This window comes from Alosa pseudoharengus, unplaced genomic scaffold (genome assembly GCF_046254945.1).
Source record: "Alosa pseudoharengus isolate Yale_2024_CS ecotype anadromous, Long Island Sound unplaced genomic scaffold, YU_APseudo_1.1 YU_APseudo_1.1_scf_14, whole genome shotgun sequence".
Classification (NCBI taxonomy): Eukaryota; Metazoa; Chordata; class Actinopteri; order Clupeiformes; family Clupeidae; genus Alosa; species Alosa pseudoharengus.
Genome location: NW_027468609.1, coordinates 33,826,171 through 33,852,515, shown reverse-complemented (window position 1 = coordinate 33,852,515; position 26,345 = coordinate 33,826,171). Strand labels below are relative to the sequence as shown.

The window sequence follows — 26,345 nt, the reverse complement described above, 5'->3', positions numbered from 1 at the left end:
CAGGTTTTATTTTGTATTTTTCCATTTCAGAAGTGTTAAATCTTATTGCCTCTGGCTCACAAGTAGAACGCCACAGAGTGAGCGGCTTGTGCTACCAGTGAAGGTTTAAATCAGACTGAATGCTTAATCCTCAAAATAAAAATGGAAAAGGTTGAAGCAGAACCTATTTACAAATATCTAGAATCCAAAACCTTGGGAATAAATGTAGCTTCACTTTGAAAAAGAACTACTCCTTGGGAGAAGCGATGAACTGACAAGGGAAAGAGAATAAGAAAGTGATAGAGAGAGAGAGAGAGATGGAGGGACAGAAATATGGAGGGGGTTGGTAGAAGGATGGAAGATGCAAGACGGCAGAAAGTGCAGAGAAACACTCTGCTCTTTTCACTGCATCGCACACTTTATCCCACGTAAGATTTGCTGGGGATTATACGCGATGAAAGCAGGAATTAATCCCTGTCTTGATGCTATCCACCATCCTTGCCTTTCCCTCCGCCTCAAGGAGAGAGAAGACCTGCAAACCAGTGCGCTGACAGACCGCGTGTCGAGACGCCCCGCTATGCGTCCAGGGGTGTCAGGCCCTCTGTTGTCATTAGTCAAGAAGCGAAGGCATTCCGAAAAAACCAAGGCCTCTGCAGTTTGTCTCTCGGGCGAGAGTGGTCGCGAGAGCGAATCACTCACGCGCCGCCGCCTGCACGGAGCTGATAATATAACTTTATGGCAGCGATAGCAACAAAATGCGGACAACAGTGAAGGGAAAGAAAGAGGAAAGAAAAGAGAAGGAAAAAGGAGGGAAGGAATAAAAGTGCAAAGTAATGTGATGTATTTGCAGGCAAGCTTTTTTTGTGTGTGTGTGTGTGTGTGTGTGTGTGTGTGTATGTGTGTGTGTGTGAGAGAGAGTGTGGGGGCAGTGGGAGGGAAAGGTGGGGGTTGTGGGAGTAGGAGGTGTAGGTTGCTGAGTCGAGGCTCTACCCAACTAAAAGGCCCGGCGTCCCAGCCCCCCCCCCCCCCCACTGTGCTGATGGAGAGCAAATCGGAGCGGACAGTAATGTACGGGCGGAGGAGGGGGGGTGGGGGTTGTTGGAGTTGGGGTTGGAGGGGACGATATGCGACTTCACTTCCGCACGATGGGACAGAAAGATGCTTGTCCTGCCGTGGAGTTGGAGGAGGAAGAGGAGGAGGAAGAGGAGGAGGAGGCAGAGCTGAAATCGCTGTGCTCACTATGGCCAGGGGTCACACAGGGACCACTGGAACACATCAGCAAGGCTTGGCACGGGCAGGAGGGAGGGATGGAGGGATGGATGCAGAGATAGAGGAGGAAGAGAGAAGGGGGGACAGGAAAGAGAGAGAGAGAGAGAGAGAGAGAGAGAGAGAGAGAGAGAGAGAGAGGGGGGATTTGGAGAGCAGAACAACTGAAGCACAGAATGGAGAGTCAGCGAGCAAGCAATCCAAGTGCACGCAGCATCTAGCCGGGCTCAGATGAAGAGATTAGGGCAAGGAGCTGGAGCGTAACGGAGAGAGCCAAAGATGTTTGGGGAGAGCTGGAAGTTGACCGAGAGAGAGAGAGAACAAATCAAAATGGTCTCTTTTCATTTCATGTGCAATTAAAATGCACTTTCTTGACAATTTGTACCCTCCAACTGTATTAACTAATGTATAATGTCTCACACACATTTGTGTGGCTTTAGCGTATGACTTCATGCTATGTGCGTAGGGCATCTTAACACCTGGTCAAGCTACACATTCCCCTTTGGGGGACAATAAAGTTGCTGAATCGTGTCAGATAAGTAGAAATATCAAAAGAATGTCAAAAGAAAGGTCAGATAGAGGAAGAAAGAGTGAGAGAGAGAGAGGGAGAGAGAGAAGAGAGGGGTGAGGAAAAAAGAGTAAAGGGGAGCGGAGGTAGAAAAAGAAGGGACACAGAGAGATAAATAGAGGGATGGAGAGATAGTGAGAGAGGACAGGGGAAGACAGAATGAGAGGACGGAGAGTTAATGAGAGATGTGGCCTGGGTGTATAATGTTGGATCGTTATCATCTCAGGTGTCCACAGATGCCCCTTCATGCCCAAAATATGAAAGGTGTGCTCGTCTGGGATAAACACAAGGAAGGTCACGGCCTGAGAAATAATACCTTCAAACAACGCCGGAGTAAGTATTCATCTGCAGTCTGCTGACCAATACTCATACATGCACTGTCACTCTCTCTCTCTCTCTCTATCTCTCTCTCTCTCTCTCACACACACACACACACACACACACACACACACAAACAGCAAACACACAGCGTGAATCTGTGAGCGTGTGCGAGTGCGAGAGATGAAAGCAGACGTGAACAAAATGAGAAGCTTGAGGGAGGCCGACGCAGAAACACTGATGCTCAGATGCTCAGGTCAGAACAAAAGACTGAAGATGACATGGGGAATGAACATCAGCGGGAGAGCCAACTGCTTCTCACTCTCTGGACGTGCATACCGAAACACAAGTGGCAGCCCAAACAACGGGGGCCAGGCCAATCGATCCTCGCAGCCATGTCTCAGAGCATTCAGCACCCGCGTGCTCTAATACACTGCTGGAAGGGTGATCAATCATTTCTCTCACGAGAAAGCACAGCAACCTCTCACATAATTTATGTAAACTTCAGTAAGGAACGCATACACAAACTTCAAACTACCGGTACTATATATGCACATCAAACACACGCACATCCCAAAACGTAACACACACACACACACACATAGACACACATAGACACACAGACACAGACACAGACAGACAGACAGACAGACAGACAGACAGACACACACACACACACACACACACACACACACACACACACACACACACACACACACACACACACACACACAAACACAAACAAATACATACCCACACACAAATAAACAAATACATACCCACACACACTGATATTACAAACTAGAAATGAGTTAATCATACCAGACCCTGGACTCAATCTCAAATGAAGAGCTCAGTGAAACAAAGAACTTAATCTGATCTGGAAAACATTGATCCCCACCCTAGTTCATTCAGTATGCAGTGTTTCCCATACATTGACTTATTTGTGGCGGCCCACCACAATATCAACATTGACCACCACACAATGATTTTCCAGGTTGTACTAAATTGTGCTTAAATCTGGTTAGCATCATAACCAAACTGCGCTAATTTGTTAAAAACTGTTGCATTGAAGTTAATTCTGCAAACCTACCACCACAAATATAATTTAATTCTGTGGGAAACACTGATATGTTTACACAGAGGTGAACAAAAGGGCACAATCATTCTACGGTTCATTTCATGGAACTTCAACAGCTTGACTGTGTTCAGACTGTGGTAGGTATTTGATGGCTGTATATTACAGTCTCTGGGTGAGAAGTCAGCAAACATAAGATGTTCTCTTCGGGAGAAAGTCTTGTTTGAAAGATCAGACAAAATCAGCACAAGCAGTATTTAAGCAGTACACAAGCAAAAACAAACTAATTGTGTGTGATACTGTACATGGGCGGATCACACAAAGTTTCCCTATTAGTATAAACGTATCTGAAAGTTTGATGAAATTGTCCAAGTTCCAGGTGAAGTAGGTTTTCATTTCTAACAGAGAAATAATGGCTGCTGAGATTCCTTGAGAGCACGGCAGTCTATCACTGGCTCTTCAGCTTAAAGTGGACCGGACCAGTGGTCTGAGCACTGAGTACTCATGTCGCATGTCAAATGTGAATTAATCACTGTGCTGAATAGTAATACAGTTGCCTGGGTGCCTCAGCAGTTTCTGACGTATAAGAATATTTGACAAGTTAAAATTCATGACTCTTCTCTTAGGAACTCTTTGGAATGAGGCCAATAGAGGTGCTCATCTATTTTTACAGGAGCAGAGTACCACAAAGTATAAAAATGAATGTTTTCCAGGATTGTGAGGTCATAACACATTGCTTGCATAATCTACCAAACATACCCTTGACTGAAGAAGGTGAGAAGGCAGAAGGCTTGGTCCTCTTGGCTGTTCAGAGAAAAAGAGGAGAGAGATCACAGCCTGATCCAATCACTTGTTTAGCTTTTATAATGCATGATACAATGGATTATTTATCGATAGTCTCCATCTTCAGTTTCAGTCAGAATGGCATGGCTGGTTTTCAAATAAAAGTGCTTCCTCACTAATTTGACCTGGCAGAAAATCTTAATTTGGGGCTATAATCTATGCCCAGCAAAATCAGTGCCGAGTTTTGGTAAGAGCACCCGCCAAGTGTAATAGACAATAATTATGAGCTTAATACAGTGAAATTATGAATTTATAGGCGGTTTTGTTTTAAGAGACCAACCACATAGTTTGTGATGTGTTGTGAGGAACATAATACTGCTAAATGCCCACATTTACAATCATCAGTCGGACATCATGTGCATGTGGGTCTAGGGTCGTTCTCAATTTTCATTGCACAGCTTGCTCTTTCCAAATCAATAATGTTCAGTGTGCAAAACTCACTTCCAACAGTTCCCAGGGTCATAGTCAAGTTCTAAAATAGACACTAAAAGCTCTCCTAAAATGGCTTAGGTTATACAATCAGATCTTTACGAACGAACAAGTGGAAAAGTACCTGTACACAGGGTTGCAATGTAGCACGAACTAAAAGGCCAAATTAGTGCATTTGTTCATTAGCAAATTTAAAAAGAGCAGCAAAATCTCACTTATCCAAATACCCATCCTAACAGCTGCATTAACCAGGAGGGTCCATTAGTGCTGAGATATAAGTTTTGTATAATTAGTCATTCTCATTTGTCACTATGTAAATGAAAGCAAAAAAAAAATAAAATAAAGATTGTTCTGATCCTCATTACTTAAGCATGCAAGTTGTTAATCAATGTTGCTTAGCAGTGATTGTGAGATTCCATGCATGCACTTACAAAGACCATGCACAGATAGAGATGGTGCTGAAAGTCAATTAAAGACTGCGTTGAATGGCACCATTACTACATTACATAGCATAATGACATGCTTATCTTAAAAGATTTCCAATGAATTAAGATTTAGATATAAAAGACCAGAGATGAAAGACAACCCTCAGCATTTAGAGTTAACACATTCGCTATACCACCAAGTTATTACACCGGCCCTTCACTCGCTACACAAGTGTACACAGTGCGTGTGTGATGTTGCTTTTGTTTTGGTAAACAAACACCACTGAGAGACATGCTTTTCACACTCAAGACGTAATTACTGTGTGTGTTTACTTCATCTGGGGCACTGAGCCAAACTAGTGCACTCTGGGTGAATATACACAGGAGAAGAGGAGAGAGAAGGTGGGATGTTAGGGAGAGAGAGAGGAGAGAGGGAGGGAGGATGTTAGGGAGAGAGAGAGAGGAGAGAGGGAGGGAGGATGTTAGGGAGAGAGAGAGGAGAGATGGTAAGAGAGATGCTCTGGATTCATTTAAAGCTTTTACAGAGCATTGGAAGAATTGTAAAAAAAAAGTTTAATAGAAGCTACATAAAAGAGACATTTCATAGAAGTGCTATGCATCCTCCTTTTACAGATATGTTATGTAAGAGTTTTAAATTCCTTAAAAAATGTTTTCATTCATTAAAATAGTTGCAAGAAAACCTACCATCTTATTAGAACTAGTATTTATAATCATGTCGTAACATGTTTATTACACATTCTTAATGTCCCAAATGCATTGATAAATATTGTCCTTATAAAAGGCTGAGTAAACACGCAGTGAGGCTCCATGGCCTTCACAGGAGCCTGAATAGGAGTCTCCGAGGGGACGTACAGACTGAGACTGGACCATGGAAAGGCTAAGGCAGCGTGAAAACTCTCCTCAGCCCAGGGCAGGAGAGTCGGCGGGGCCTGACACAGGATCACACTGGGTTTGTTTTAACTCCCACGCTTACACCCTAACAGGCTGGACACGGCTGCCAGGGAGCTGCACTCTCCCCAGGGGACAGTGAGAGAGAGAGAAAGAGAGAGAGAGAGAGGGAGAGAGAGAGAGAGAGAGAGAGAGAAAGAAAGGAAACAACTGAAGAAAGAAAGAAAGAAAGAAAGAAAGAACATATTCTCTGTCATACATTCACAATATCTATACATACACAAAGGCCTCCTGATGTAGATAATCTGACAGTGGGTGGGGAAGGGGAAGTGATGCATACTTTGCCAGGAGGCCTCTGAAGCAGAAGCCAACGCCCAGTGCTGTACTTATCTGCTGAGCTGCTAACAATCGATGGCCCCCTGTCCCAGCAGAGGGATAATCAATAAGGTGTGTGTGTGTGTGTGTGTGTGTGTGTGTGGAGGCAAGTTTGTGATCACCCCTGCATATCAAACGAACCTGCCACAGCCATAAACACAGCACCCCCATCTAGCCACTTACCCAGCTCTGGACTTACATGAACACACTTTGCATGTGTCGCATTTGTGTTATAACCTATAAACACGGTAAATGGCGCACAGGGTGATTTACTCAATTGATTCCTGTTTCTGTAATATTCTCTTGTTTGCTTTAGCTGATGCATTCATCACTTTTATGGATAGAGTGGTAGTTATGTATGTATAACGATGTGCAAGCTGAAATACAGACAAACATATGTCACACACACACACACACATACAAGATTCGTGACCAGCTTTATAAACTGGAGTTGAACGCTTGGCACTTGAATGGCTGATGCCATAGAAATATGTGGAAATACTCCCTTATCTGGCTCCAAGAGATAGCATGAGAAGTCAGATAAAGGAAGCACTAGAGTGACAGTCATTGCAAAAACAGAGAAGCAGAGAGTGAAAGACATGACACAGAGTGGAGAGTGAGAAGACACAGTAAGAGAGGGGGGGGGGGGGGTGCACAGGAGCTGTTTCCTCTGTTGTCAATCTCGGCTCATCACATGTAAGAAGCTTGTTCTGCTAAGACCAAGACAAGAATGACAGATATGGACTAGATGGAGGAGTAGGACACAGATGGGGATATTAAAGAGAGCAGGAGATATGAGAGGGAGAGAGAGGGAGAGAGATAAAGAGAGAAAGAGAGAGAGAGAGAGAGAGAGAGAAGAGAGAGAGGGAAGGTGAGGGAGCACTCTTGAAAAGCTTCACGTCAGGTGCTGGAGCGTCTGAGAGGCTAATGGGAATCACAGTCCATTAAACGAGTGCGGCTGAGCCCCTCGGAGCCGGCGCGCCGCGTGGCAGCGCTGATTCATTAGAACCGTCACGGAGATCAATACGGGCGAGCCTTCAAACGCACGTCCTCCACGTGAGGTGCTAACCAGCTTGGGTTAATTCCATCTGTCGTTAGCTCAATGGGGGTCGATCTGCACCGGTAACACATGCCAAAGGCCCACAGGCTCGACGCTGGGAGGGGGGGATATTACGGGAGATTTGACAAAGGCAAAAAAGTAATAAATTACCAGGGGGGGAGGAAAAAAAAGCAGGAGCTGTCAATGGAGTCGCACGTCCTAAAGACTACACCTTCTGGGATTTAGAGTCACGACATCATCTGGTTTGGAGTAGTCAATCTCATACGCGGAAAGGCACGCTCATTTAAGCCCTCTGGCAGTGCTGTGAAGCTTTAGCTGGCACAGTGTCCCTGGACATGAAGGAAGATCAGCATTTAGTTCCTGTGAGTACCGAACAGCTCTGTCCGCAATAATGAGGGTCAGCAAATTTCATTTCAGTTTTAATTCACATTTTTTGAAATAATATCTTGAGGAAATATATTCCTTGTATTTCAGCAGATTTGAGGAAAATGGAGGAAAATGAGTTTTTGTTCTGGTGACTGCGTCAGACTTTGTAATCACAGGCAAAAACATGATTAACATGCCACCAAATCAGAACAATGAGATGTCTGTAGTTGACAGTCAATCATGTGTCCTATCTAAAGCAGAGCTAGTGCATGTGTTTGGGTGAGGATGGGGGGGGGGGGGACTGTAGGGAGCTGTCATTGCTTTATTTGCATAATTGGAAAATGATAGGCTCTCATTACTTGTGACACAGGAAAAAATGAGCAGCAGCTTGCTCAAAACTCGGCATCTCCAGTGAGCCTTTTCATGGAGGCTTCTTTGCTGAAAGACTTTTTTGCAGAAAAATGCTGCAGTGTCAAAAAATTGCATAATAATGATCTGTAAAATCAAATACTAGACACTGAAGAGACTGCCTCATGAAAAAAACATGCATTTTAACTTCAGCTGCTCTTTAAAAGGTTATTCAATTAAATAATAATCTACCCCGGATCATGTTTTTTGCATAACCCTTTCTGTCTGTCTGCCAAACCTTATTTGTCTTTTGATTCTAAAGCAGGACAACAGATCACTGCACACAGAGCCTTTGAGAAAGAAATGGATGCTCAAAAAATGTATAAAATCCATTTTTATGAGCATGTGTGAAAGTATAGTGAGCAGATCCTTTTGCTTATTCTGCGCTAACAAATTTAAAGTGATTTTACTTCAACCGTAAAAGTTTAGTGGGGCTGTTCAGTCACTGGAACGGGATTCAATGGCCAGGACATAACTTGAAAAATGACAAATAAAGTTTGCACAAAGCAATAAGCTAACATTTACCTGCCAAGACTTGCAGCTCTGAACCAAGGTCATTCAGTGTTAGCAACTGGCCCAGAGGTATCCCTGCAACATTTACACGCCACAGAATACTGATGGGCCGTGAGTGCACCAACGTCTGTGTTAGAAGAAAACAACTGGAATAATCCCTGAGTAACCTTCAGCCCTACCTGTGCACAGAATCCTTTTACCGGGGAAAAGTAGGGATGGATGAAAGGATGAAAGAAGAACAAGTAGAAAGATGAAAAACAGGTTTTCTTCTATTCCTCTATTCCCTCTCTTTTCTGCCTCTCTCTTGGGCTACATTGGAGGCCTTCATATCCCACACCTCATCTCTCTCTTTCATTCTCTCTCTCTCTCTCTCTCTCTCTCTCTCATCTCTTCAGGGTCCAGTTATTCAATTCCCTTTCAGATGTAACATAAAGAATTTAGTATGTCTAGAGGGGCAGGCCAGACCAGTCCCAAACAGCCATATACACTTTAGATAAACCTGCATTTGACCTGCTAGCTGGAATGCTGAAATTTCCTTTGCCCAAATTCTGTGAGTATACATTTAACAACCACTCCTGTGGTCGAATATTTACCGCCTCGAAAGAAATCAGTGTCGATGCCACATCACAGGGTAGCCACAGCGGCATTATTTACGTGTGGGCTTTAGTGCTCGTGCCCATCGGGGGTTGGCATGGGAAGGCAAAAGAGAGTCGGTTCAAGTTCAGAGCGCAAACAAAACCCCCTGATGTCAGGCGCATGCAGCTCCGAGATGGATGCATGACTGTAGTTTGGTTTTGCTGCTCAAGTGTGTCAAGTCCCCCCCCCCCCCCCACTTGATTTAGCCACCAATCTGGCGTGGCGCCGAGCCAAGCCACACAAACAGAAGAAGCGCATAAACCTCGGCACTGTAACCCCACAGAGATATTTATTACATGTGCCACCGAGACGCGCCGGAGTCACGCAGATCGTCTGCTGACTCCTGGCAAGTGTCGTAATAGGCTCTCAAGAAGTGGAGAGAGGAAAACAAACAAAACGTTGCGTGGCCAATGTCAGTCTGCATCTCCCTCTCCACCTATCATGAGTCACTGTATACATGGTGTCTATACATTTGGTGTCTGCGATGGGAGGGAGAGACAGCATGCACTAGTAGGACAAATAGTGAGTAAGGAGTGTCTTTGTGTGTGTGTGTGTGTCTGTGTGAGTGTGTGTGTGTGTGTGGTTAAGTGTATGCATTATGAATGTCATTCCATTAGGAAAATTAATCAAACAGTTTGCATGGGTGCACATCTGCGCATGAATATTTTGACGAGTTATTTCTGTCGATGTGTGAGCACAAGTCCCCACGAAATTCTGGCCTGCCTCAGCCAAAGCCACGGCCCCCATTGTCATGGCGACAGATTTACCCAGACAGCAGTGGAAATGAGCCGCTGTTGTCACTGGGAGCTGAGGAATGGCAACAACTGCGCGACGAGACCCCATGCTGCATCAACAATAACTGTATCACATTAATATCCCAGCTTGAGCCTTCGGAGTGACTCTTCCCTCCAAGCTGACAGGGATTTTCATCCTGTAATCAAGTCTCGACTGATATTATAATCTCCATAAAGAGATTGCCGCTGTGATTACTTGTTTCTTTATCTCCGAAAAACATCCGAGTGGATGAATAAATAAATAAACAAACACGCGGAAAGTCGACGAATGCTAAAGTAGCCCATGGTAATATACAAGATTAAAGACAGAGGACCTGCTTGAGTCACCGCACATGCTACGTGAATAGACACACTTAAACAAGCTGCAGTATATGATAGCAGACGCCATGCTCCAAATTGTAGACATACCTCAAGTCCGGCCCCAGGCACTAGCAGGAGACAGTCGGAGCTCTGCGAGAGAGAGCCTACCTACAGCAAAAAGCCCCACAGTTAAGCTTAGACAAAAGACATAAACCATAACAGATAACTGCTATAAAACAAGCTGAGGGGCAGGGAGAGGGAGAAGTGCTCTGGACGCAGAGGAACAGCGCAATAAAATAAAGCAATTCATAAAAATGAAACTGAGGGCGTTTAAACAAGCTTGACTCAACATGGTGGCTTCCTGAAGCTTGCACACTGGTTTTTGTTATTGTCCATAAAGAGTTGATGCTTGAACTTTGCAATCAAAAAAAGAAAATGAAAAAAAAAAAGACAAAATAAAGTCCCCTCCAGCGAATGTAAGGACAACTTGTGAGGAGGCGACTGTTTGTTCAGTAGCTGAGAGAGGTTGCTAACAGCCTTGAGCTTTCCGCTGCGGAGCCAATGAATCAATTCCTCCAGCAGGCCTCCATGCTTCCCGACCCCTTCCTGCCTTAAATTAGATCTCGATTTCCCCGAGCTGGAGGAGCGTCCCTGGGAGCCCAGTGAGGGGGTCCACTTTGTCAGGGCGGCACAACGGTAGCCCAAGCACCACTGCGCTGAGGCTCTGGCCCTGTCAGAGTCCCTGGTGATCACAAGACCTTGCTCGCTAATGACGGCTAATTAACTTGCCGCTCTCATCCTTACAGTGTACCCCTCCACTACCGCTGTTGCTGTTGCTAGTTAAGGCAGAGGAGAGACAGGAGCTAGCTTTGCCACGGGGCTCCGATAACAAAGTGGCTTGGCACTGTGAAGTTGGCAAGTGCACATCTATGATTTATGAGCTATTGTTTTGGAGCTAGATACATGCTACAAGGGGAGATATTTTTACTCATCAAGTTCAGTGGCTTTGACGTCACGTTTATGAATAGTATGATGACACATCCAAGCTCTCTAAGTGGTTTAAACCATCATAAATTAGGTGTCTCTCCAATGGAAATAAGACAATAAATACTTTGTGTTTTCATGACATTTTGAAGAGATTAATCAATTGGCTTGGCATTGCATGCCCTCCAAAACAAGATTGCCAAGCCAGTGCTGAAGCGTTAAAATACGAGACACCTGATGAGTTACACACTTGAGTGAGTCTCTTCTGCATAACCCAATATCCACTGACCACTGGCACAGTGATGCAATTTACTCTGACCTCTGGCTATGTGATGCAATTTCCTCTGTCTCCTGGCAATGTAGCTCTTGGCCAATTGAGCTTTACTTCACAGCCAACATGGCCAGCTGTGGCGTATTCTGTGACAGTCAGCTGTGCCCAAAAAGACAGAGTGGAAATAGGAGGGTGAGCCGTTCTTCACATTCTGCTTGATAAGATAATGTAAGGACTCAAAGAGGCAAAAGAAGGGTCACTGAAATAGCCGGCATCACTTGTCTCCTTCAAACCTATCAGTCAAGTGAATAAACAATGTCTCAGTGGGTCTTTTTTTTAAAAGAGGCAACCACTCTTTCTCTGTCTTTCTTTCTCCTGAAGTCCCACTCAGACCTCTATGGCACGTCCGACTGCAGAGGTTGGGTGACCTCCTCGCAACGGACAGAAGGTGAGCTGAGATCACCCCATCGATTGCCAGCGCTGTTGTCTGTGCCCCACAGATAGCAGCCACACAACATTGGCATCTCACCGCTCATTGACCTCTACGCCTGCCCACCCACTCAATGGCACTATTAATATATTACAACATCATTCATAATACACTCACCAGACTGAAAGAGATTGTCGGATATAAAAACACATGTAAGTGTATCCTTGGCATTCACTCTGACATGACATATCAAATATTGAATCCCCTTCACTCATTTGTGCTACATTAAAACCAGCACATTTGGTTGTAAGAAATCAAACATGGCACACTTTGTGCTCTAGATGATTGTGTGCCTCCTCTCCCTGTGTAATTTATTCATAGTATATTTTGGCACTTGACGAAACAGAACCGTTTAATTCTGGAGGGAATCGGAGGGGTTTATTAAAATCCAACGCAGGAAAGTGGCCAGGGAAGTTGGGGCAGATGGATGCATAACCTCCGGCAGGCTCTGACAATTGATCTTCCTGAATTGATAATAATGCTCTCATTACTTTGATATTTCATAGAAAAATGGGTGACCTACCCACAGGTTTTATTGGCGGGCGGGAGCTGTTCACGGTAGATGGCCATCCCTTTAATGTCATTTCCGCAAGAGGTTGCCAACGTGGGGGCCATTTTCTCCAGAATTATGTAGATTTATGTAAAACATGCCTGGACCCAAGTACCTACATATATTGATTATGGACTACTGAATTCTGAGTACTGACAAAAAATGCCGCCCATTACTTTGCAGTATGCCATTAATGTGTTCTGCACACTGTAGGAAGAGCTGGCTTTTATTTTTGTAGGAGCAGGGAGGGGGAGCCGCTTGAGTGTCGCTCCTCAGGCTCTTCCGGAAGAGTCTGCTGCACTCACAAAAAAAGAGCTATTAACTGGAGTGTGTTTTTAGAACACATTTTGCACAACACATTGCTCAGTTGGGAGAAATGGTGCACACCTACACAGTTTTGAAAAACCGGGACCTGATATTTTAAAAGCATAATTTACCCATTGACGCTACACCGTTGGTTTGGTAGCTACAGAGCTGTCTCTGTCTGTTGAATCTTCTTTTCAGTGTGACATGCTTTTGGGAGAGTGGATCCAGTGTCAAAGTTTTTCTCCGTGTCAAAGACAATCCCCTGTGACCGCTATAAATCGAATCACTGTGGATTCATCAGTGATGAAAAATGAAGTCATTTTTTTATGAAGAGGGTAAAAGTTTAAGGAGACACTTGATAGTTCCATGCTCACCAGACTGCAGTATGAACACAAATGTGATCACATTTTAGTTGAGGAAGCATGGGGGATTTTCCATTTGTTACTGCCACCAATGAGGCTATATTGTCCGCACGATTGGTCTGTTTATCTGTCAGTGCAGGATTACACAGAAACTATTGGCCCAATTGTATAGCAACACAAAGCAAGAATTGAATGTAAAATAACAACATATTGTTGATTTAATGAAATACATTAACTGCACATGAAAAAAGCTAAGTGTGCACCACATCTGCCCTGCAATTGAGAACTATTACACATCTATTCTCATCCTCATCTGTTAGTCAGTCCGGCAACAAAAAAGTGCCACTGGAAAATGGGGTGAATATTTCCTGGTGACTTCCTGTTACAGCTGTGGGGGCAAAATAAATGGTCTTGGCTAAACTGTTCTTGATTTTGTCTCAGTACATGCCAGGGAAACTCATAATTTAGTCAATGAGTTATTTGACCTCCTGTTTTTTTAGTGAGAAGTGTTTGTATTTTTGGGGGGTTTCAGGGTTTTTATTGTGATTGTTGTGTCTACCCCTCTTGTTGCGAATGGTGCTGGCCACCGTCCTATGCTCCATCACACTGGAAAGGTGTAAGATGGGCGAAAGAAGAACCCATTATATTTTGGAGCGGTTTCAATCCATGGGACAGGATGGCATAAGAATTTAGTTTAATTTTCAGAAATGTTGCGAGATATGGGGGTCTGTGGGTCTGTGGATAGGTGTTTTCTCCTAAGTTTTCTGAGATCCATTTAGTTTGAGGTGGAATGGCTGACACTATTTGTTCGTGAGCCATTGGGGAGCTATCAGACTCTTCAAGACTACTCAATTTATATTGTTGACAACTTTAACATCAATCATGATATGAAGAAATGGGCAATCTATCATTAAAATGAGCAAAAGCCACTGAAAGCTTGACAGCAAGTCTTTACACTGAATTTGGGTAGATCAAGCAGAGTCAGAATACAATAGTTACCAACTGACTGATTCATGTGGTGTTAAGTCCACTTCATTAAATCTCGAAGGCTGTCCATGCTAGTTGTCTGGCGGGCTAATTAGCTGTCATGAGCTTGATTAGCAGACTTCCATTGACTGCCGTCACTAGTTCCATGACAGTGTAATTGGAAAGAGCAAACCATCTCTTCACTCAGTGAATGTTTATCCATACACAGAGATAGTACAAATCACAAACAAACTAATCACAGGCAACTGGCTACAACTCTGAGGAAACGTGACTGTCTCTTGTTTGTGTTTTCCTGATGGACGTCGATAAGCAGTGATGGGCAACACACATGTGTTTGGAACTAAAGATGAAAGGGACTTTCGACAGTCTGTGGGTTTCACTTAAGTAGTCCTGCTCAGCCAAGCACAAAAGATACTTGAATGGGAACAAATACTATTTCTCACAAATCTGCTGCGCACAAACAGCATCAATAAGAACAATTAAATTCTACTAATACTGCCAATGGACCTCCCAATTTGCACTCTCCCTTGATGCGTCCCTGCTTTGGGAAATCCAATCCAAACGCTCGTCAGTTTGCCAGCTTGTGGCATGTTTACTGAAAATCAAATAACGAAAAAAAAACTGTTTCTCTTCAGCATACAAACACCAGAATGTTTTAAAGCATGCAATTCCAATGTCGGCCATAATCTCCATGAAAAATAATAATAGAAAACAAAAGCAATAGTTCCCATATGTTTCCTCTTAAGGACACTAGAAGCAAAACCAGTGTGTTTTAAAACACGCAAGTCCCATGTTGGCCATAATCTCTATTCGTCAAAAAAGCATTAGGACTGCTTCCCATGTGTTCCTCTTCAGGATTTGAAAAGCAAAACCAGTGTGTTTTAAAACATGCAAGTCCAGCATTGGCTATAATCTCTATGAATAAAAAAATGATTAAGCAATAGGATTAAATTAAATTATTTAAAAGAATTAATGACATGCACGGGCACACTGAGGGCTATAAAGGATTTCCAGTGTCAGCAGCTCAGGGACCATATAGTCATATAGACCTGGACATTAATTTTTATGCATTTACTTTATGCACACAAAGGTTTTCATTCTGTGCAGTGTCCAATTCAATTCATTCATTCATTCAGTTAACCTATGGATTAGGCTAGTGGACACAATGATGGTATGCTCAGGTTAATGTGATAAGCTAGACATTATTAAAATATATTATGGATAGGGTCTAAGAGAGGCTTAACAGAATAATGCATTGAGGGCTCAATCAGCCTGCCAAGATGGACACTGCAGTAGATCTGTGGTATGCAGGGGTGTCCGACAGGTAGCGGTCAAACATCCAACCCAGCGGCAAGAATGAGATCAGTGGCCAAGGCCACACACAAACACACAAATAGCCCTCAAGTGAAAGTCACCTCCTTTCCTGTAAAAAACAGATTCATTTAGACCAGTCACTTTAGGTGCGTGAAGGTGAGTTGTACCCACCCACGCATACACACACACCCATACGCACACACACTCTCCCTCTCTCTCTCCCTCACACACACACACACACACATACACACACACATATACTCTCTCTCTCTCTCTCCCTCACACACACACACACACACACACACACACACACACACACACACACACACACTCTCTCTCTCTCTCTCTCCCTCACACACACACACACACACAGACACACACACATAGAAGATTAATCCAATTTTTAAAGAAAAAAGAAATCCCATTTTGACAGGGCAGCCTGAGGAGCGTTTGTCAAGGACACCCAGGGACACACAGTAATATTGTTATGAGTGATGGTGGACCTCCACTGTCTTTCTTTCTCTCAGTATGGGTCTGTATGAACACATGTACAGTATAGAGGAACGTAAGGCCCCATAAGTGATTAGATCATCACATTCATGTGTGTATTCCCACATTAAAAATATGACAATGACAAATACAACCAGTGGTGTTTTATTCATGCTTATGTTGAAGAGTTTGGGGATTTGCCTGCATTTCTGTCCCATGAGTCAAAGCTGATGTGTCATTTTAATGAGCAATGTACAAGGAATGGCCTTTTTTTCTGCTGACATTAATAATGATGGATTAAATTATTTTTTAGCATGCCTACAAGTCAGCATAAACACACATACCTGCATACTCTCTCTCTCTCTCACACACACACACACACACACACACACACACACACACACACACACACACACACACACACACACACACATATACACACACTACATTACACTCCCTTTATCTTGAGGAAAAAATATGCTTGATTGATTAAACACTAAGCTTAAATAAAACTCCTCACAATGGTATATATACCAGTGCTCAACAATGTGCCGTCAAAGCATTGCCATCTACAGTAACAAACAGATTACCTTGTTATAATCACGCACTTAAATTCAGCTCCCCGATTCGCCGCCACATCTTTGCCTTTCCAAATTAAGCCTAATGCGTCGTCTTTTTAACAAACAAGTCTCTGCAATAAGCCCACAGACTGAGGCTTTCTTTATCATTTCCATGTCTCTGCTCTTTCACTCACTCTTTCTCTCTCACTCTATTTCCACCCCCCCCCCCATCCTCACTGGGACCAGAAGCAAGCAGCAAGCGCGTCATTGGAACATTAGGCAGAGGTTTGAGCTTGATTCTTTACTGCACTTCAAAAGCCTGCGCAAGCTGAAATTATTTTCCTTGGCAACACATGCATCTGTGGAAGCTTTCTCCTACCCATTTGCTCTCCTCTCTATCTCTCTCCTTCTCTCTCTCTCCCACACCTTGTTCAATCCTTCCTGTCTATCTGCCTCTATCTCCCTCACTACCACTACCTCAGTCTCATCCCCTCTCTCTCTCTCTCCCTCTCCTTTCTCTTCCCCCTCTTCGTCTTGTTAGGAACTGACAAATGCAAATGAGAGGCAAACGACAAGAGCACCTGCTGCGCTGGCTGTGAACGACCTGGAAAATGAACAAACTTATTAAAACCGAAAGGGGAGCTGCAGCCACAATCAGCCACTGGGTACCTTTTTAGAATCAGTCTGCCAGAACCCCATGCATTTAAAACAAGGATGGGGAAGGTAGAGAATCATCCTCACCCAACATCCCAGCCACCCACCCACCCGTTCTCTCCCAAATATTTTCCTTTTTTTTTGTTTGGGGAGACTCAAACGAGCTCTGCGAGCAGTTTACGAGAAGCCTTGTTGTTGCTTTTGGGGTTTGCTTGATGCCGTTTCATGGTTGTCCCCATATATATATATACTTGCAGCCCTACGGGTGTATTTTGAGCAACAACACGCATGCCAGCCCAACACCAAAAACCACGTAATTACAAGCGCCTGTTGGCCTTCTGGACAGCCATCCCGAGGAGGCCCTTGATCTCCATGGGCACCGCAGAGACGAGGGGAACTCCTCTGCTTAAAATAAGCCTCGGCTGCACATGGTGCTGATTTGGGGTTTTACTTCTGAGGGCCTTGCTGTTGAATCGGCTCCAGAGTTCGAGTCTGACTTAAGTGCTGAAATCAGCGCCAGGGCCAATGGCAAATATCGCGTGCAGCGTCGTCACGGAGAAGCGGTTATTCGCTCTCTCTTTCGACCACGCGGTTTTACTGATCCTTTACTACTGTAAGCTGGCTTCTGGCCCCGGGGGTATCCACCATGTCTTTCCTCTCCACATTTAGCCACATTGAAGTCCTCAGAGGAGACAGCTCCAGCTCCTGCTTGTCCGCTCTAACTGGGTGTGTGAGTGGATCCAACTGGGTGTGTGTGTGTGTGTGTGTGTGTGTGTGTGTGTGTGTGTGTGGTTATCCGTAAGGCCTTCGGGCTACATTCCCTCACAAAGCTTCCCATCTCGTGTCTCGGAGACACTGCATTATCAGAAGTGCATAGAAAGTGGCATGTGAAGAACGGTGCTGGGGAGGGCGAAGGGGGCCTCATTATGGCGACAAATTGCCGCAGTGCTCCCAGACACGACACCTTAATCACGGGCTCAGTCAGTCAGCGGCCGCCACCACCGCCGCTTTACGTCAGCATCCACACTGGCCTCCACATCCTCATAGCAGGGGCCCCTGCGTCCTGCCTTACCCCCAGAGAGGCGAGCAGAGGAGAGGAGGAGAGCAGAGCAGAGAGGAGAGCAGAGGAGAGGAGAGGAGAGGAGAGCAGAGGAGAGGAGAGGAGAGGAGAGCAGAGCAGAGGAGAGCAGAGAGGAGAGCAGAGCAGAGAGGAGAGGAGAGCAGAGCAGAGAGGAGAGGAGAGGAGAGGAGAGGAGGAGAGCAGAGGAGAGGAGAGGAGAGGAGAGGAGAGGAGAGGAGAGAGGAGAGGAGAGGAGAGGAGAGGAGAGGAGATCAGAGGAGAGGAGAGGAGAGGAGAGGAGAGGAGGAGAGCAGAGGAGAGGAGAGGAGAGGAGAGGAGAGGAGAGAGGAGAGGAGAGGAGAGAGGAGAGGAGAGGAGAGGAGAGGAGAGCAGAGGGGAGGAGAGGAGAGCAGAGGAGAGGAGAGGAGGAGAGCAGAGGAGAGGAGAGGAGAGGAGAGGAGGAGAGGAGAGGAGGAGAGCAGAGGAGAGGAGAGGAGAGGAGAGGAGAGGAGAGGAGAGAGGAGAGGAGAGGAGAGGAGAGCAGAGGAGAGCAGAGGAGAGGAGAGGAGAGGAGAGCAGAGGAGAGGAGAGGAGAGCAGAGGAGAGGAGAGGAGAGGAGAGGAGAGGAGGAGAGCAGAGGAGAGGAGAGCAGAGGAGAGCAGAGGAGAGGAGAGCAGAGGAGAGCAGAGGAGAGGAGAGGAGAGGAGAGCAGAGGAGAGGAGAGGAGAGGAGAGCAGAGGAGAGGAGAGGAGAGGAGAGGCGGGAGGAGAAGAGAGGCGAGAGCGGAGAGGAGAGGAGAGGAGAGGAGAGGAGAGGAGAGGCGGGAGGAGAAGAGAGGCGAGAGCGGAGAGGAGAGGAGAGGAGAGGAGGAGAGCAGAGGAGAGGAGAGGAGAGCAGAGGAGAGGAGAGGAGAGGAGAGGAGAGCAGAGGAGAGGAGAGGAGAGGAGAGGAGAGGCGGGAGGAGAAGAGAGGCGAGAGCGGAGAGGAGAGGCTGTGTGCACAACAGTCAGGCCCAACAGACAGACTGACAGGGCTGGGTCACTGAGGGGTCGAGCAGCATTGGCAGGTCTGGGTGGCATCGGCATTTGCCGTGACTGCCAATGAGGCGCCGGGGAGAGGTGTCGGTTCTCATCTGCCACGTGGATGTGCTCAATATGTCTCTATGGTGGTGAATCTCCCATGACCCCAGATCCCAGTCTCCATCCCGACACGTCTACACAGCGAAGTGTCGATGAAGAGGACCAGCCGTCCTCTCCCATACTCATTCTGCCTCTGGACAATTCTGCATCTGCATGAGCACTACAGATTTTCCACCAATTTATTATGGGATGTCTGAGATTTCCTCCTAATTTCCCGCTCACTCACTTTTTTTTGCCAACTACAGTCCACCCTCCATTCTTTTGCAAACCTCTCTCAGTTTTATCCGCTTACTGCATATTTAACATCCGTATCTTTCTCTAGGCAACCAAACTCTCTCCTCATTTGTGTGTCTATCTGTGTGTGTTTAATTCCTGCTCTCTCTCTACCTCTCTCACACTCAAGTCTCTCCTGTGCTTCGCTACATCCCTGCAGACACTGGTCCTGAAATAATCTACCTGTCCCCAATCTGGAATCCCAAGATGCCCAAAAGATGGACAAGAGGGCCATGGCTATTTGAAGCATGCACCAAAAAACTGGGGCAGTACCAGAAATCTAGCCTATATCAGCCAGAGAGAGAGAGAGAGAGAGAGAGAGAGAGAGCACAAGAGATGAAGAGAGGCAAAGATCGGAAAAATGGGAGAGACAGATGAAAAAGGATGAGATAAGAGAGTGATATAGACAGTCCAAATGAGAGGGAGTAGGATAAGTGGAGATTCTAACCTCGATGCAGAGGGTAGGCGGAACAGTGTTTAACCCTATCAGCCTGCATCACTGCATCTTGGAGCGCTCTCGCGCACAGGGGATGGGGCGGGGTGGGGGGGTATGCGGCTGATGAGCACAATTAGGCGAGAAACTCCTCTTCCTCTCCCTGCCTGCACACCTCCCTCCTGCGTATTAGTCAGTGGAGACAGGTCCGAGTCTGGCTAAGAGAAATGCTATCGATTTCATGTTTGTTTCTTGTCCGAGACCATGCGGCCTGTTTCCCCTCCCCCCTCTCTCACGCCCTTCAAGTGCTGCACCTCTATTGCTCTCTCTCTTTCTCTCTCTCTTTTTCTTTCTTCCCCTTCCCTCAATTTCCTCTGCCAGCTCTTTTTTATCTGATTGCCTCCTCCGGGACGACAGCAAACCACTGCCCACTTAACGCTGGCTGTCAGTCAATCCGCCCTCACTCCATCACGCCGCTGACCCCCCAGTCCTCCTCTGGTGGAGCCTCGGACTTCTGGCCCCGAGTGCTCCTGCTGAAATTGAAGCTGAAGGGGGGCGGGGGGGCTGGACTGGACTGGGGGCGAGAACTGACTTGGGCCAGTGGCAAAACGACAACACATGAGGTGTCAGTGCCCAACACCCCTCTGAGTAGGCACAAGGAATTCGTAGGTCTGTGTGTGTATGTGTGCATGTGTGTATGAGAGGGAGAGAGGGGCAGAGATCAAGTGAGATAGAGTCCTTGTGTGCTAGAGAGAATATGTCTGTAAGTGAGTGAGAGAGTCTCTAAATTAGGTAGGGCAGGGTATTTTTGGGAGTGGGGCAGAGAAAGACGAAAAGAGACAGAAAGAGAGAGAAAGAGAGAGGGAGAGAGGAAGAGAGGGGGAGAGAGAAGGCAGCTTCAGCGCCTCCACTCTATTGTTGATGAGTCCAGATGGTGCTCTCATTAAAAGATATTACAGTAGTTAGATCCCCAGCTTTAGGACGGAAACGGGCTGCACAGGCTAGATCATTATGACCCGCAAATCTCCTGAAAGTATCAGTGAGCCGGCCGCCTCACATAGGGGACGTCCTGCCTCGGTCATGCGCACAGCCCTCCTCCATGTGGACACGGAACACTCTGAGAATACATCTAGTCAGTGCTCATCCGCCGTCGCCTTTCAACGGAATTCAGAAGTTGCCAACAAGATGACTCAACATGGTTTACATGACTGGGTATGTACAATACAGTGTTAATATTCTTTCGACATCCACCTTTCTTTTCCCTAACAAAGCCATTGTCTGTGCAACCCACAATTAGCTGACAATAGCACACAATCACTCATTATGTTTCTTTTGAAACGCCTCCATCTTCAGCTTTTACAATATCCTTAAACAGTCTCTGTAACATTCTTGTTCCTGAAACAGTATCTTCATTTGTGTGTGTGTTTTTTTTTTTTTTCGACCATACAGTTGGCGTGCCCAGTTTTAAACATAGCGTACAGTGTTTCATTTCGGAGACAGTAGCCCTCTTGCTTGTTCATTACAGAACCATGAATTATGGTGCAACTCAACACTGGTTTCTGGCCAGCAAACATCTGGCCAAAGTGGTTTCCACATTGTGCTGATGTGAGGCTTTTTCCGTCCAACAAAAGAACAATGCAGAGTCTGCACTGGTGATTTTGACAATCCCCTACAGAGTTTTCCCAGAGGAGGGAAAAAGTACAAGTAGTGTGAAAAATATAACTAGATATAACAACTTCCTTTAACTGACAGGGATCTAATTTAGAAATAAAAAATGTTTACTTATCCTAAAGTTGATTTGCTGATACTTTGCCTGCATGTGAGTGTTTCTCTATCAGCTGACGCGAGGGCTCTGGAGGCAGCCAGCCGGGTTGGTGGGGAGCTCAGAATGCAGTGAAGAGCGCAGGTGCACACATCCCTTTACCACAACCCACCAGTGCTCCCATCCCTTCACTTAACACTTGACCAGTAATGTGGAGAAATACACCCTTTTGTCTTTGTCCCAGAAGACCCACATGCAAATCTATACTGCAACAACCCCCCCCCCCCACCACCACCTCTTCCGCCTCCTCCACACACACATGCTGGTTTTCAGAATCAGCCACCTGTGCCTGCCAGGTGCGAAGACGATGGTGCACCATGCTGCGCGAAGTGAAAGAGTTCATTAGACACCCCCTGTTCACCCCCCCCCCCCCCCCACACACACACACACATAGACACGCACACACACAGCCACACATTCCCCCCTCCTCCAATTCTCCACTCAGACGTGCGTGATCCAACCCATTAGCGGTCAGCTAGCTAATTGAGGCGTTCCTAAGTGGACCGCTTGCTGCCTCGTGTCTTTGATTGGAAAGCCGGGTGACACTGCTCCAGTCCTAAGCTCCAGTCCAGTCCTGGCCATGCAGGACAGTAATGGCGGATGGTGTGTGTGTGTGTGGGTCGGGGGGGGGGGGGAGGTGGGCGGATGGGCAACATGTGAGGTGGCTGCTGACACCACAGCCGGGGCCAGGCTCATTATGAGCCCTGCTCCCTCCCCAGCTTAGGCTCCCATCGGGGGGCAGGGGATGGGGAGGATAACTGGGGCCAAAACCTTGAGAGATGCACCACCCAGGCCATTAGGGATGGGCAGGCGGGGATCTATGTGAAGTGCCAGGCACCAGCTGCTCCATCAGGGCATACTGAATAGCCAGAAACTGAGTGGTTTTCACGATATGGACCCAATTTGGGGGCTCACAATGAGCACCCCTCTTATTTCAGGCTTTTCAATAGGTACAGTGAAATGTATGTGTGCAGGAGAGAGAACAGGTGTGGAAAGACTATGTACTTGGGAAATAGGGAGAGGTGTGAATACATTTTGCATGGAGAAGGAGGGAGGGAAAGAGAGAGAGAAAGAGCAGGAAAAAATACAGCGAGTCAAGATAGATAAAGGGGCCATTTGGGCTTTAGTAATGTGGTTTCACAATGTGTGGTAGAGTGCAGCTGAGGATGTGAGCTTTTTCAGTAAGAGGCTATTTTCTTCTTAGTGGAAGTGTGCAATAAGCATTTTGCAATAATTTATTTAGTGTGGTTTAATAAAGGTTCATAGCTTAATATGAAGCTCAGTGTGCAGTGGCTTAATGGAGTAATTCCAAAATCAGATGTGCAGGGAAAAAAACTCCAGTCATCATTACTGCCAAGTTTCTTACTGTTTTCACACTTCGCTCGTCCAGAACGTGAACGACTGGGGAACCATATACCGTTAATTTCAACCCAATTTCAAAAAGCCATAAAAGTTAATAAAATTGGCATTCCTCGTTGGTCAATTCAAACATTAATCAAGCTCAATTTGGATTGTTTTTCTTCTCACTCGCTCATCTCCTCACCCAAGGCAAATGTGGCAGGCTGGAATATTTTGTTGAGCCACCTCTGCTCGCTTGTGGTGAGTTCAAAGCGTTCCGCTGTATGCGCGTCAGAGAGCAGCCACGGTAGAGTGGGATAATACACCGGGATTATGTCTGTGAAAGGCGGCTATACGGCAGAAGGAGCGGGTGTTTTATGTATGCATGATTAAATGCCAGCTCGAGACTGGCGGCAGCGCAAGTGGCTCGTGTCAGATCAAGACTCAGTTCAGCGGAATGGGTTGAAGGTTTGGCAGGGTTGACCACTGGCATATCAATGTAGTGTACGAAGGTGGTCAGTTGTCTGCTTCATTGTACCTAACACTCAACATTTCGAAAGAAACGCGCGTTTCAATATAAACAAACGACCAATACCCCCAACAAAGAGGAAGTCCAACTACTTCTTAGCCATTTGAAATTTTGTTGTGAAGGCTACTTGAGGCACTTGGGTTGCACAACTAACATTTTCTGTTGCATTCTAAACGAACTGAGTCAGTATAATGTTATAATAATGTAAATATCCAAAGAAAATAACATTTTGCTTACATATTGCTAATATTTAACTTTTTCCAATGACATCATGCCTAAATTGAATATGATAACCTTTAGAATAAACCTCAGAACATTAAAAATACAAATATCAAACAAAAGTCTGGCAATCATTCGTATGGTAAGCAGTGTGTATGTGAGGCCGTTTCATGATTGGAATGGACGGTTCTTTCACATCTACCGCGGTCGCTGTGGCAGCAGCAGGTTAAAGGAGAGAAGTGATGTAGGGAAAAGGCTTAAAATCACTTACCACCCCCATGTCCATCTGTTCGGCCGTTAGAGAAGGCGCCGCTCGAGTCTGGGATAAAAACCAAAGGATTGGAAACACAATCATCTCCGGGTAAATAATCCAAACGCGCTGTGAATTCCACTTCAAAATTCTCAAAGAACGCATGCCCTCCTCTGTCGGAACCTCCCTCGTTGACAGACCAGGTTTAGACGCCGCATTCACAGATAAGACAGGACCTACAGTAGAATCCAAGTCCTTCACATATGCACTTGTGATCAGATGTGCATAACAGTCAGCTCTCGGCAATAATAAACGGAGTTACCTTACTGTTGCGCGCAAACACGTGAAGCACATATCACACAGAACCCTTTTCAGCCGGTTGTGGCAGAGAAGGAGAGGTTTTCCAACCACTAAACCCGTGTTCTAAACACAGTTCTCATTCTACAATCAGGTACGTTGAAATTCACAAAACAAACAAGTACAAGGTAGCACACATGTAAGTCCTCCGAGCGCATTCGGGGTGCAGATCGATAATGAAATGGCAACGGGAAAAAAGGAAAAAAGGGTATAGGCTGTCTTCTTCCAAGACGGTTTTGTCAAACGAGGGTTCAGCAGCAAGTCTACTCCCTGCGCCGTGCCTCGCAGACCACGACTGACGTTAGACGAGAGACGGAGGACGAACTTAGACGCTTCGTGGGGTGGGAGGGGGTCTGGAGGGCCATTCGGTCCAGTTAGGGAACGGATTCTATTGATTTGATGACGCGCTTCTTCTGCATTTGCAATCGCTGCCTCACGAAAATAGAGATTGCGAACAGTTTGACAATAGAAGCTGCACCCTACTTCTGAATCCTAGATCGAATAAATCGTCATCTTGACTTGTGTCTAACTAGACATCATGCTATATCGCTGTAGTCTAAATGAATGCACTGGCTACTCCAGCTAATTATGGTGAATGAATGCCATGACTTTGTGTACGGATTAACACAAACAAATACATAGCCAAAGCAATAATGCAATAATGGATATACTAGTTTCGTTTGTCTGTCACTCAATCTGCAAAAAACAAAGCAGAGGGAAAGGGCATCACAAATGGTAGCCTACATCATACATTTATATTTCAAATCAAATTAGTATTTAATCTATCTCCAAAACGTAAAGGAATACCAATTTAGAAGTAGTCTAGTATTTTTTGTGTTAGGCTACCTGTTGCTATGAGTATTCAGACAAGATAGCCAAATTACTTAAAAGTCATCTTTACATTTTACAAATATATAATGGAATTGAGCGCTTGACAAAAGAAAAAGGGGGCGAGGTGAATTTAACAGGCCTATTGTCAGCGACAACAACCAATATACATATTGGGGACACTGATAACAAGATGCCATGTGACCACGTTCTCTCTTACCTGAAAAACTCTATAGGCTAAACCTAACTCTACGGGTCTCAAACCGTTCAAACATTCCTAGTCTAGAAGTAGATGTAATTTGATTAAATTGTAGGCTACACGCATCTATCTACTCGGTGATGTGGGCGGACATATACAACTGATAAAACACATAACCTTCACGCGAGAAGGAAGACGTACAGATATGACAAGGCAAGGATGTAGTCACACTCAACTGACAGCCGGAGGGGAAGGGTACACCCCTAACTATAGACCAATGTAATAAAACACAGCGGTAGGAGACATGAGGGTGGAGGAGAGCGCGACTGGAGGAGGTAAAAGATGGATGGAGTACGACCGTAGCGCACGAGGGGTGGAAATGAGTGGAATGACAGCGGGGAGACTCCTCGGTGAGGAGTATTGGTGTCATGCGCGCGGCACCTTCTGCTAGAAAGCCCGGTAAGAATTGATGTGTTTGTATGATAACGCAAGACACCTGTCCAAGGAAGGCAGGGATTTCATTCCAACAGATTATTTCAATGTTCTCCGTTTAAACTAATCATATGTCACACCATATTTATTGACTAAACGCCACATTCGAAGCTGAACGCATTATGAAATACTCATTTATCACATAAATGGTACCTTCAGAGAACTGCAGTGC

The 26,345-nt window shown here is 45.6% G+C and overlaps 1 protein-coding gene across 1 annotated transcript in view; it reads right to left on the bottom strand.

Annotated features, from left to right (window-relative positions):
• Positions 1–24,902, bottom strand: part of mmp17a (matrix metallopeptidase 17a) — a 65,957-nt gene extending 41,055 nt beyond the window's left edge. Inside the window, exon 1 of the mRNA XM_076283357.1 lies at positions 24,319–24,902. Within this exon, the coding sequence (XP_076139472.1) occupies positions 24,319–24,462 (144 nt within the window). The 5' untranslated portion in view covers positions 24,463–24,902. The remainder of the gene's footprint in view (positions 1–24,318) is intronic.
• Positions 24,903–26,345: the final 1,443 nt, after the last annotated feature.